The sequence below is a fragment of the Channa argus genome, chromosome 13 (assembly GCF_033026475.1).
Source record: "Channa argus isolate prfri chromosome 13, Channa argus male v1.0, whole genome shotgun sequence".
Lineage (NCBI taxonomy): Eukaryota > Metazoa > Chordata > Actinopteri > Anabantiformes > Channidae > Channa > Channa argus.
Window position 1 is genome coordinate 16763370 of NC_090209.1, and position 13984 is coordinate 16777353.

The following is a 13984-nucleotide window of genomic DNA, read 5'->3' on the forward strand; positions in this document are numbered from 1 at the left end:
TACCACGCATAGAGTGATGCCGTTCACTTTTCTGTCATTATTGCTATTATCTGTAGGAACAGGCAGGTGGTTTGATCCCATAAAGTATCTGGCACAGTACTGATGCAGTGTTCTACTTTGAGTATTCATATTTCTCATTATATTCACTCATTTTTACCACTACAACAAAGAGTCGCAAGAAAAAGTAATGGCACTGTTTGCATTTTCCTGGTTTTCTGCATAAATTAGTCATGAAATGTCATTGGATGTTCACCAAAGTGACAAATATTTTATCACTAAACTCAGTATATCTTAGCTGATAAAACACAAAGAATAATGGCAACATTAGGCTTCTGATGTCATTAAACAATCCATCTATGAAAGGAGAATTCAGGTGCTTTAGAACCTCAGTGTTCGAGTGCTATTCACAAGCAGCATCAGCTGATGTGAGCCATGCTTCTCAAAAAAGATATTTCAGAAGACCTACGATCAAGGGATCCTACAGGATGATGTCCCGGTGGCTGTCTGCAAGTTGGATGATGCAGCAGGTCAATGACCCTAAGCATCAAAGCAAATCTATTTCATAATGGCCTTTTGGAGAGGCCCAGTCAGAGCTCACACCTCAATTGAGATGCTGTTTCTCTGTTTCTCTCATAGTCTTCCACCATTACCTTGTATGTTTAATGGGTGCGTTCATAAAGACACTGAAGTTCCTGACCATTTTTTCAGCTTAGAAATATTGTAATTATGTGTTTGTTAATTTTTGTGACTTTGGTAAAGATCACAATTCATGAGAAATTCATGCAAAAAAAACAACAACATGCATGTGAGACAATTAACAGAATAGTTCAAATATATTGGTTTTGGCAAATTGTTGGTAGATCAAAACCAAATTTGGGCAATCATTAATCAAACTTGATTGACTCCGTATAGGCGAATTAGGTTCGTAAAAGTAACACTTCTACAGGCAAAGTAGTGTAGATAGACAGGTGTGTGTATATAGACGACAACCTTCATGTATTTATTTGCTACATAGTGTTGTCTGTGACCTCCCATCATGGTAATCATTGATTCTGTGAACACATTATTGTAATCCAAGAACAATAAATGGTTGAAAACACTTACACCACATGTCCCATGTGTGGTGTTGCTGATCTGATTAGATTTTGGCACACCTTCCTGCTTACATTTTGCACATTAATAAGGTTACACTGATTTCCTAGATATTGCTGTAACTCCATAACACTTGAAGCTAACAAGTTCTAATTGATACCAGGTATGCAGTCTCCAAAGATGACTATAAGCAAATGTGATGGTATGAAAAAAAAAATCTGTGCTGTTTAATGAGCTAATTAGATAAATTAGGAAGAAACTGAATTTTTCTCAGAAACTTCATACTCTCACCACAGGTATCTATACAGAGTGGATGATCTAATTAGATCGTATGCTGTACTGTATAAATTAGCATTTTAAAGAGGTGAACTTGATTTTCTTTAAACTTCCGTTGGCATCCCTAATGACAAACTTATCACATTGGGAGCACATAAAGTTGACCACGTTTTGTTACTTCTGATAATGAAGGAACATTTGTACGATAATATTATGTTAGTTTTAGGGTTAAGTTTGCATCCTCGTACATTTCGTTTCTATGTATGCTCCTTTGTCACAGAGATCAAAGTAAGGCAACACAAGTGCCACTTGTTATTTTTCTTTAATTATACACTGCAATCCTCTTTTCCACAAAAGACACTTGTTTTACTTGAGTTGGATTACTGTCAAAAGGCCCTGTGCTGGTGATGTAATACAAGAATTAGTTATTTCCCTCTGTATTGCACCTCACTCTGGAATCCTGTTCATGTTGCAGGCATCAACTCCTTATAGCCTGGAGTCAGAGTCTCTGAGAATGGACTGCATCATGTCAGGAGGGGCCTCCCCCACTCTGGCCATCAATGCTGTAACCAACAAGGTATGACACGAGCTTCTCATTTTAAAAAGGTTTTGCTTGATTAGCGCCAGAAGGAACATAGTATCTTAATTCACTGACTCGTATGAAAACAATACAACCTATAGCAACAGCACAAGTATAGGAGATTTATTTCCTCAGAAATGTATCACAAACTGCAATGCATTCAATGCACTTCAATGCATTGTTTTTTTTTCTTTTTATCTAAATCTTATTTATTCATGTAATGATCAGATGTAGGAAGGTGATTTATGTGAAATATACGTATATCAATAGGAGTGACCAAATCTACTAATGTTTACTTATTGGTCACCTCAGTGGTGGGGTTCATTTGCTGAATTGTGAATGAATTTTTATTACAAAAACATGGCAGCCAAGGGGAAAACAATCACACACCAACACACAAGAAAGGCAAAAGGAGAAGTTGCCCCTGTGCAGGTAATATAAATCACCATAGTTACTGCTTTGTTGTTGCAGCTACTCGTAGTTAATGAGGTCATGGTGCAGTTGCTAAAATTAGCTATCTGGCTAATTAGCAAATAAAATGATTTTTAGAAGTCTGTGGATAACTGAGTCTGAGCCAAGACATTAAAGTGGCAAGGGTTTAGGGATTCTTCTATATAAAAGTATATACTTTTATACTGCAGTATCCACAAATATTACAGACATTTTAACCAATTCAAAGGTTGAGAAGAATGCCAATTATTGTCATTTAGGTTTACTGAATATTCATGCGTCAGTGATGTAATGATGATTTGATAAATTAATTAGTCAATAATATGCAGTCATTTGTACTTGCTATTTGGAAGACTGTGTTGAACTTTCTTGATGCCATAAATACTACTGAATGAGATGTACTTGACGGTGGAAGGAGTCTCTGTTTCACTCTTCTCTTACAGCCAGTGGTCTGGACTGTCAGCTCTTCACTTTTAAACACAACTTTTATAAAATGATACAGACACACACATGCACAAACAAACGCCAAATTAAAAGCTAAACCTTGTGTGAGGGTCTGTATGAGGGTCAGAGATCAAGCGCTGACTGGGACCTCTGACTCCTGTCTGATCAGGAACACACATACACACACATATGCAGAATGATGATGTGTGATGTGTGACCCCTTCGTCTGACCCTGACCAAAGAAAGAATTTGTCCCACAGCAGCAGGTCACTTAACTGGGTTTGGTATGGACTTGACAGCTTATTCCAGTTTTCCATTTTGCATATTTCACTGATCCTGACTCATACATCTCATGTACATGTGGATCAGAGTTTTTCAACACATTTTGCTTATTATATTTTTCTCTATCTCTCTCACTCTCTCTCTCTCTCTCTCTCTCTCTCTATATATATATATATATATATATATATATCAATATATATCTATATATATCTATATCTATATATATCTATCTATCTATCTATCTATCTATCTATATATATATATATATATATATATATTCGTTCTCAGTTATGTCCACTTAAAATAGGAAGCATTTTTTTTCCAGTTCCTTAAATATAAATAATTCTATCTTTTCACATTTCTATATCATTGTAAATTAGCATATTTAGGGTTTGTAATGTTGGTCAGACTAAACTATAAATTGCAGACACAATGCCTTAAAGATTTTTACATTTGAAATAAAAAATAAATATCGATAATAGAAAGATGGAATTGGTAAGCAATAGACACATGTTCTAATGGCAGTAAACTCCACATTGCTGTAGGTCACGATATGTACTTGTTATTTTATGACCGTTTCTTTTTTGTAAATGTGCACCTTTGCATTTTTACCATCATATTTGAAAAATGCCTTTATTGACACTATTGAACGACTCTGTAAAGGTTTCTTCCGTTTTATTAGATACAGAGACAAATTAGTGGTGTAATTTGACAACAAAAGCAAGAAGTGAACATCATTAGTGGCAAAGGATACCAGCATCAAGCAATTACTGTTGCAACATTTCCCCCGGACCGTTCAGTGTGTGTCTCAGGCAGCAGGACAGGAGACAACAGGAAATCGTTCATTCACTTGAAGCACGCCAGGTTGCAGTAATTCTGTTGTACTCTAGGAAAGACTAAAACTTGAGTCATCTTAGTCATCACTATAAATTTTGAAACAATGATTCAGAGTAGGGAGAGTAGGACCTTGATAATAATGATGCTGATGCTAACGTCAAAGATATCCACCCACATCCGCACAGGTGGCGTCCTGTTGGCACAGCAGTGCGTCAGAGCCTATTCTGTAACACGTTTGCTCACTAATAGTCTGTTTGCATTGGAAAGCGCCTGTTCTTTTTAAATAGTAGATGCTGGCAATAATTAAAGGTATTTTTATTAAAAAATATAATAATAATGTAAATTATATAATTATCATCATAATCACACTTGGATACAGTATTGTTTTAGTTGAATTACGGGATTCCTAGGAGTGTTTGGTGTTTTATTGTTGGTTTTCTTTTGTTTTTTATGCACAGTGCATGCACATAACCCTTAAATATTTAAAATGTAAATCAAAAAACAACCTCTTCCTTGTAACTACATAAAGTGGAAATACAGGTTGTCTTACTACAGATGTCACCAAATCCACTAAAACAGAAAGGAAAAACTCTCCAACTCACCACTCAAAACCATTTCTTTTCTGCTACAAGATGTTCTACAGGATAGAGCACCGCCCCAGAGAGCTTTTACTGTTGTCTCTCCCGAAGGCTATATTTTCACATTTGTCTATACAATTAAATGTAGCCTGGAGGCGATGCTGGCGTTCTGCTTCACAACTACTGACAGTCAAACAAAACAAGAGAAACATGATTCAACAAAATCCTGGGGCATCGCTTTTAAAAGCTGTGTGATCTGTCACTACTAGACAATTTGCACTATATGTCCTCTATAGTCAAACTTATGTCTTCATTGCTTCCATATTCTCAGTAAAGCAATTTCCCTTACCAAGTGGTCAAGACGTTCAATCAAAATCACCATGTCTAGCGCTTAAGATGTGGGCTTGTTGTTTTTTTTTTTTTTTGTTTTTTTTTTTAACGAGAAGAAGCAAGGCTAATTTGCTCTGAGCACTTTAATTTCCATATTTCCCCATGAGTTGTCTCATAGGTTAATGATGCATGAGTAACTTGTTGAGGTGGGTAGCATTCACTTAAGTCTATAAATTGGTTAATGGACAAAATGTGAGGAAGAGTAACTTAACAGACAACAAGGAACAATAAAATCATGAGTCACCGCCTTTGAAGTAGTTTATGTGGTGTATTGCCTCAAAATGTTGGCTATGTGTAAAACCCCTTTTTGTCATGTTAACATGGATCCTGTGTGTGTGTGTGTGTAGATTGCTCTGTACAACCACGAGGCAGAAGGCGGTGAGAGTCCTGGGAGTCTAGGCGGCAGCCTGAGCAACAGTCTTTCAGAGCAGAGTTTGGCGTCTGTCAACCTTAACAACCTGAGCACCGCCGTCAACAGTGGCGGCAGCGTACACAGCTACACACCAGTAAGATCTTGTCTCTAATGTGGATGACAGTCTAATGATTGCTGCAGGAGAACTTCTCTTTTCTTATGTCTCTGTGCACAAGAACTACAGATGACCTGATGCTGCAACAGTCGGTGTATGTTTTAAGGACACTTCGGCAGAGCCATTGGCTTTCTCCCACTGTTCTTCTGCTTCTTCTCCTCCAAATGACACACTTTAAACTACCAGCAATCAAACTAAAATGATTATATGTTCTGTGTTCACTTGGTTCTGATATAATCTGGATGATTCAGTCACCGGTACAGACACTCTCAGTCGGTACAGAAGGTGTCTGCTGCACCCTTAGCAGACTGAGGAGGTGGTAACCAGCTAATGACATGAACACTGGATGAACAGTACACTGCTGAAACTCTCAATTCCTTTTTGATGCTCAGACTTTTTTTCAGTCGTCTATTGCAGAGCACATTCAGTAGAGTCAAGTAGAGTATTCAGTAGAGTTAAGTAGATGTCATGAACAGACACATTTTTCCTGCAGATTTTTAAAAAATGTTAGTTGGGTTGCTAAGCAGACCATGTTATTGCTGTCATATTTTTCAGTAACAGTGTTTTAAATCTAAAAATGTTTCAGGTTTGCTTCTGAAAGGTTTTTATATTTACCATTTCTTCCTTTCTGAGGTGTGGAGATGCATTCTGCACTTGCACACACTTTGGAAAAAAACTCCTATGCACTGATTATTTTAGCTTGTGAATTGAATTTTGTTTTGCAGCCGTCTATCAATACAGTTTTCAGCCCCTCACACCCCTCAGGGTCAAACACCACAAAATAAATTCTACACCTGTCTGAAATGCAGGTATGCTTTGAAAAAGTGATTCAATCACGCAAAAAATGGAACAGAAGGAAACATCAGTCGTCCTTTTGTGTTGACAGTTCACCTTACATGTCTCTGACACGTATAAATGATACCTGACCAAGCCAGCACTAGCACATCTGAATAAAAAGAGCGTGATTGTAGACAATGAAATCCACAATAACAATTCTGTTAATTCTGTTAGCCAGCAATTGCTGTCATTTCGTGTGTTTGAATTTTTTTATTCTTTATGTCTGAGCCAAAGAGGGCCACAAGTAGCCAACCCACTCACCCATAGATAGTTGCATAACTACACTTTTTACTCCATCCATACTGTACCCACACAGTCACACAAGACAGTCCCATGTTGTCTACTGTTACGGTGCCTACAGTCTTGGCCAGTGTAATGTACACTCCAGATTTGGCAGGCCTCTGACAGACAGAGACATATTTGGCCAGATTTCACTCTGGCTGTTTAAAATTATTCCTCACCCTTTAGAAAACAAGCTCCTTCTGCTATTTGAATTGATTGATCTCAAGTAGTGTATGTGTGAGACGATGATTCGTTACCTTTTTTTGTTAGGGAGCAACTACATAAGCCAGTCTGTCTGTCAGGACATAAACTGTCCCATGCAGATTGAGAAGAAAATATTTAATTCCGAACCAAACAGGCTCAACAGATAAAACAACACTGGAGCACTGAGGATTTGACTTTTGGACAGAAATAGTAATAGTGAATTGAACTTTCTTTGCTTACAATTCAAAGCTTCCTAGATACATTTTAAGTGGCAATACGAGTAAAAAATTTCAAAGAATTTAATTATTATGATTTATTCAGATCATTCATTTTTGTATTTCTTTCTCAAATATGCTTTAGTTTTGGAAGCATTGACTGGGAAAAGGTGGAAGAAATACTTAAGTAAACGTAGAAATATAGCAATCTGAAAATACTCCACACAAATAAAAAAAAACTTAAAAAAAATATTTTAGCAAAGTTTTGTCTTTATTTTACAGTTAACAGCGATAATGTGCGCAAGAAAAATATGCAAAAAAAGAAAAGGTGACATCTCAGAATTGAACAGTGGATGGTTATTTGCAGTCTAGGTCACTCCAGATTTCAGTCCTTAAGTAGAACTGCAGTATTCTGAGCAAAATGTATGAAATGTAAAAGAACTCCTTATGGCCCCTTTGATTGATATGGTCCCATACAGTATGTGACATTATTAGACTAATACATAAAACAAGGCATAAGCAGAACGTTACTGTAGTAGATAAAATACTTTTTTCTGCTGTATGTACAGTTTGTACAGCTGTTACAAGATAAAGCAGTGTGTATGTGAAAGCACTGACGTGGTAGAAAAGAACTAAAAAAACAGTACCGCTACAAAAATTGATACTATTATATCTTTGTTAAAATTGAAATACGGGATAACTATGACTTTCAGACTTAAAATAAAAGCATGTGAGAAGATTAAATAGCTCAACTATTAACACTACTTTTTGTAACCAAATGTAATTAATAACCATTTTTCTTTCATGTGAAATGGTCTTCCAAAAGTAATGAGTAAATTTTAGTAGTAGTAGAAAATTATCTCAACTTTGTGCACAAATACAGACTTTTTTTAATAATAAAAAAACAAATTTTTACTGCCTTGCTGTGTTGGTGTGCATGTGACAATAAACACATTTTTTTAAATAATTTTTTTTGGTAAACATTTTGATATTTGTATATTCTTTTATTGAGTCTGTTTTACGTTTGACTTATTTGTCAAAGTGTCTGTGTCTCTCCGTTTAAGCCAAATACAAATCAGTTTTAAAGATCCACCTTGATCCAAAAATATTTGGTCCCAAAATTACAGGAGGGCTGAAAAATCCCAACACTTTGTTATGTTTCCCTTGTAACAGCTGCTCACCTTTTTACCATCAATCACTTCTCCCTGCTCACCTCCCACCTGCATTAGTAAAGGTCAGTGCAATCTCATCTCGTTAACCTCTCATTTCTAGAGGCCATCTTTTGTTTTCCTCCTCCCTGCATCACCTCCTCCACCCCTGGCCGCCCTCCTCCATCGTTTCAGACCTTATCTGTGGTCTAGTCAAGTGGGATCAGGGTTAGTTCTGCCTCATTACCTGGTGCAGGTGATACCCTTCTGACTGACGGTGATTACTGGTGGCATCACTGGCAGAGATCTCAAAGGCACCAAGAGAGTTGATGAAAAGGCTCCCATTACTGGGTAGAGGTAGATGTGTGGAGGATGTGTCATACTAAGTTGGCTTATATTTGCGGAGGCACACTGATCACAGCAAATTGCTTGTGTTTGCTGGGTGGATGGTGAGGAAGATGACAGCTGGGATGAAATGATTGAGGGTGGAGGAAGACAGGCTGCATTCACAATATGAGATATGAAATTTGAAGCACTGTATTTTGTTTTTGTGTGTGCTTATATGAAGAGAAACGAGTGCCGAAGATTTTTTTTCATTGCATGAAATTGAATTTGGTATGATCATCATACTGAATGACTGAAGTAAGAAAAGATTTGTAAAATTAATTAATATGAAAAATTGATTTTTGAAAGACATAATTTAAAATTTAATTAAATTCCTCGAAAAGGGATGTGATTATTATTGAATTTCATGGCGCTCCTCTCCGTGAAATTCAGGTTTCTCCTTTTTAGTTTCACTACTAGACACCCTTTTTTCCCTAGGTTTGTTGAGTGACAGGTACAGTGACTCAGTGCAGTGCAGACATTAGGGACTTCACATTTCAACCGTTTGTCTCACAGTGAAGTTGGAAGTTTTGTCTCCCCACGTTTGAATTGTCTGGTACTTTGAATTAACGCTGTGTCAACCGAGCTACTAACAGTGACGTATGCAACTCAAGTGAATGACAGAGGTTTTGCTTGACCGAATTGTAAAACCTTTTAAGATTTTTTGTCCTATGTTTGTCTCAGAACTACAGTGTACATAACAAATGACTTTGTGTTGATATCAAACAAAAATAGTTTCTGTGACATTAGAACCGACGTCTTAATTATAAACCCACTTTGAGGCCGAATATAGCAATCCGCTGCGTTGGTGCTGTGTATGGTGTGAATTTCTGCATGTGCTGAAAACAACATATAATACAGTTTACGAAGATCAGTTAGAGATTTGCTACAGACAGCTTGCAACAGCTTTTTAAGTTTATTTTTTTACCTTGATGATTATGAGGTCATTAGAAATGCAGTATTCACCTTTTAATGGACCCTCACTGTAATTCCAGCAAGCATTGCGTGAGGAACATATCCACGTGTTCCCTTCGCAGTTCTCCTGTATACTGTTCCATATAAATGTTTGGCGCTCATTCTTTCTGCATACACAAACACTAAAGCTGCATATCTAGCTGCTACTCTGCTGCCTGCCTATAGCAGTGTAACTCCTTTAACCCGTGCCTCCTCTTCTGTTAGCATTCAGCTGTGAGAATATTTCTTTGAATCTATTTCTGCTTATCAAATATTGTGCATTAGAGCCTAATTTGGTGTGACATCACTCACTAATGTGGTAGTTTGTTGTGGTAAAAGTTGAACCAAGCTCGACTTTTCTAGCTGGACAATGCTGTTTTGCTATGCTTTTCTCACCTTCCTCTGTATTATTGGTCTCATTGAAACAAATGAGGAGACATTTCTCAGCCTTTATTATATTTTTCTGAAACCAATACCCCATTTGTCTTTTTGTACTTCTCACAGTCTGCCTGTTCTTCTCTCTCCCCTCTGTCTGTCTTGAAGGTGAGTAGCCACTCAGAGCCTTCACCCCAGTCCCTAAGCCTCCAGCAGCCCACCCAACCTCCACCGCCACCTCCTCCACCTTCACAACCCCAGTACGGTTTGCCTGTTCCAGAGGCACGGGACAAGCAGCTGTGCTTCTCTGATTTTGAGGATCTCAGCGCTTCTTTCCGCAGTCTTTATAAGTGTGTCTTTGAGCAGTCCTTCTCTCAGCAAGGTGGGTGTCAACCCTCATTTTGTACATGTCTCAGTGTGTATCTCTTCCCGTTTGCCTCTCCAACATTATGTTTGCAGAAATTAAAGAAACAACTTGTAAACCATGCTATGTCAGGCTTCACGCTCTTAATTAACTGTCAATCCTAAGCTCTCATTGAAATTGAAAGAATTTAACATTGCTTTCAGTGTATTGAGAGCATTCTAATATTAACCCCACAACACACTACTCCAACTCCATTGTATTTTAATAAACAAACAATCAGTTGTTCCGCATATCTGCATTTTACGGCTCACTCAGTCAAACGAGTAAAGGCAATTAAGGGGAAGAATTCAACAGAAGGAGGAAAAAACTCGCAAACACATCTTCAGTCGTGCGGAGAAAAGGGTTCTGCTTTGATAGCAGCTAATTAGATTGGTTCTAAAGTTTGTGAAGCATCTCTCTAATTGCTTCCTAAAGCTTTCAGGTCACCAGTCCTCCTCCCACTTGGACAACCCCCCCATCCCACCACCCTTCTATCACCTTCTCTCTCTCACGTTCCTCTCCCCGTACACATCCACGTACTGGATGTTCTGTAACCGAGGAGATTGATGCGCTCTGTTGAGCCGCGCAACTGCTCCTGGGATTCACCCTTTTGACAAGGTCCCCTTCAATTTGTGGTCAGAGGTGCACACACAGAAAAGATAAGACAATGAGAGTACTATTTAAAAAAATAGATACAACAAAAAAAAAAAAAAAACTCAGAAACAAAATGAAGGAGATAGATTGAGCAGATGCTTGAAAGGGTCCCTTAGGTCTGAGGCCTAGCAGGAAGTGGTGTCACTGTATTTGATCATTTATATCACAATTTAATTTTACAATTTAAGAGGCTGCGGTGAGTCCAGTGACATCCACAAACAGCGTTATACTTTTGCCACATCTTTGTTTCTAGAAACGACAAAAAAAAAGACAAAAAATGATCAATAAATGTATAAATCATTGGTTGAAGCAGCATGCAAAATGTGGCATGACATGACGACTTGTACAATCCAGCTCTCAACAAAAGTCTACTTTCTTAATGTCATATTAAAATCAGTGACTTAAATAAAAGTGCTGTGTTTCAGTGCAGACCAGAGCAACAATTTTTAAATTGACAGCTTTCAGCTTTCAACTTCCAAACAGTAAATTAGAAAGGAAAAAACACAAATCCAAGATGATTAAAAACGGTGCATAAAGGTCTCGTAAATTTTATATAAAAAAAAGAAGCAAGAACAATGGCTATGAAGCATTTGGCACAGACGCACTGAATATACATATAGCATATGGAATAAGGAATTCACTTTTTTTTTTTTTTTTTTTTTAACTTTACAAGGAGGTAAAGTATAATGACTCCCCGGAGGCAGTAGTGAAAACTCTCTCAGTGCAATCCACAATGCTACATCATCTGACAGTATAAATAGCTGCCGACTTTTTGGTTTCTGCAGCCGTCAGTATCTATGATGAAAAGTGAAGGACATAAAACACAGGAGCTGAACCTGTGCATCCAACAAACTGCTATTCATCACAATCTTTGGCAGTTTTTCAGTCACATAAAATGAAATGAAATCTTTAACCCAAATTGATTTGCGAGTGTGTGTCAATCAGAGGGAGAGATTTTCTTAACAAGCAACTGGAGATCCACTGACCTGAACTCATTATGTTGTTTAGGGTTATTTATTTTTGGAAGTAGGACAACATTGGAAGTTTTCCAAATTATGGTAATTTGACTAGAATTGAAAATGAGACTAAAATTATATTAAGAAAAAACGAGGAGACCTGGCAGCCAGTTTAGGATTTGGTGTAATGTACAGTCTGTGATTAGCTTAATATATAGTTACTTTCAAATCCCTCAAAACGATAGTAAGAAGAATTACTAACTTGAGCGAGTCAGTGCCAACATCTGCTTTGTTTTCTGTTACTTTTCTATGTAAAGGATTGTGATTTTTAGTATTATTGCTCATTTACAAGGAGCCCAAAGGCCACAACTTAACTTTTCACTTTATTCCTTCATAATTTATTAGCTGTCTTATCAAAGGGGTTCTAATCTCTATTTAGTCTCCTATGGTTGGTCATTTTGAAAAGCTACTGTAAACATCAAACATAATGAGAAGACTGGAAGAAGATCATTAAATCCTGCCACACTATCCACTATTAGACGAACTGTTTCCAGAACAAAGCCTCCAGCTTAGTCTGTTATCGTTGTTGTTCCTTGTTGTTACTTTGCTGTCTGTTCAGCAGGTTTGATGGGTATGCCCAGTGACTCCAGCCAACAGTCCCGGACCGCCTGCTCCTACCAGCATTCTCCTGGTGGTGGCAGTGGTGGCAGACACCACCACCAACACAACCACAGCCAGTCATCGCACCATGCCCACCATTCTCAGCAGCACCTGTCCCCTCACTCCACCCACAGCCAGCACCAGGGGCACAGTCAGCATGGCCAGCACCAACAGCACCCATCTCTCTCCCACCAGAGTCATGGTGGACAAACCTGTCCCACAACAGGTGAGTACAGAGTTGCATGATATTAGGGGAAAGAACTTTCTGACTTTGTTGACACTTACTAGTAGCAGGCTGTACACAGTGCACCCATTGCTCCTGTATCCAACATATTGAGCACGACAGTTCTCGCTGGGATTTTATATTTTATCTACAAACACTCAAAAATCAACAATATGCTTACATTTGAGTTATTTAAAAATTCTCTACCATTGTTAAATAGTAGTCAAAAAAATTTCAGTCTTGATTAAAAAAAATTCCTACTGTTTTCTTGGGTTTGTGGCATATTGTCGTTATATTACACCACTGCTTTGGTTGCTATTTTTATTCTTATGATGTCATGCAAAATACAACAAGAAACACTAACTCTAACCCTAACCCAATGTAATAGTCATTAGAAATAAGAAATTGGGGGAACTTATGATGGAAATAAAAATTTCCAGTTGGGCAAAAAACGTTAAAAAGGGTTTACAAAGTTATTGTAGAAGGACTCAACAATTAATGATAGTGACAATTACGGTTTACTTTCTCCATGAGTAGCTAAAAATATATAAATAAATAGCGGGTGTAATATTCTTCATATAATATCTTTAAATTGACCAGAATATGTTTTACTGCTATTTTACTGCTGTGGAAGCAGGACATCAGAATGGGAAAATCTTTCATGGTTGGTGAATTAATCCAGAATCTGAAATCAAATAGATTCAAACTACTAAATGGAGTATCTTTAAAGTGTAATCTCATAAACTGCCATCAGCAATAAAACCTGAAATTAAAAACGTCCAGCTATTAGCACCCTCCCATTATTCCGTAGGGAAAAAATAGGAAAGGAATAGGAAAATGAACAAGACCCAGTGTAACCAATTTCTCTACTCTGCTGCATATACCCTTTGACTAATTGCTTTGAAAGGAAGCCATAGAGTGCTCATGTTTCATATATATTGATGCAGCAAAGCACCAAACAATTATTCTACTTGTGCTGACTCCCAAAGCCTCACTGCTGAAAATGTAATACACCGAACACATCAGAATACTCTTGTCTCTGCACAGACACGTTGCATTTGTATTATACACATTCCTCTGTAAGGTCCCAGAACATTTGATATTATGAAGTTGTTCGGATAGCTGTTCAGGTGCCTCCAAAGCTTCACTGAGGCTTTTTCTCCACATGCTCCCAGTCTTTGTTTTCCCTCTCCTCTGTGTGTCTACAACACAGCTCTCAGACCAGAGAAAAGG

General features: G+C 37.7%; 1 protein-coding gene across 8 annotated transcripts in view; it reads left to right on the top strand.

Annotated features, from left to right (window-relative positions):
- Positions 1–13984, top strand: part of LOC137139349 (forkhead box protein J3-like) — a 70027-nt gene that overhangs the window by 37396 nt on the left and 18647 nt on the right. For 5 of the 8 annotated variants that reach the window (XM_067526438.1, XM_067526435.1, XM_067526437.1 and 2 more), the window contains 4 exons: positions 1844–1945; positions 5277–5435; positions 10024–10237; positions 12488–12754. In XM_067526438.1, coding sequence (XP_067382539.1) covers positions 1844–1945; positions 5277–5435; positions 10024–10237; positions 12488–12754 — 742 coding nt within the window. The remainder of the gene's footprint in view (positions 1–1843; positions 1946–5276; positions 5436–10023; positions 10238–12487; positions 12755–13984) is intronic. The other 3 variants (XM_067526439.1, XM_067526441.1, XM_067526442.1) reach the window with 2 other exon arrangements.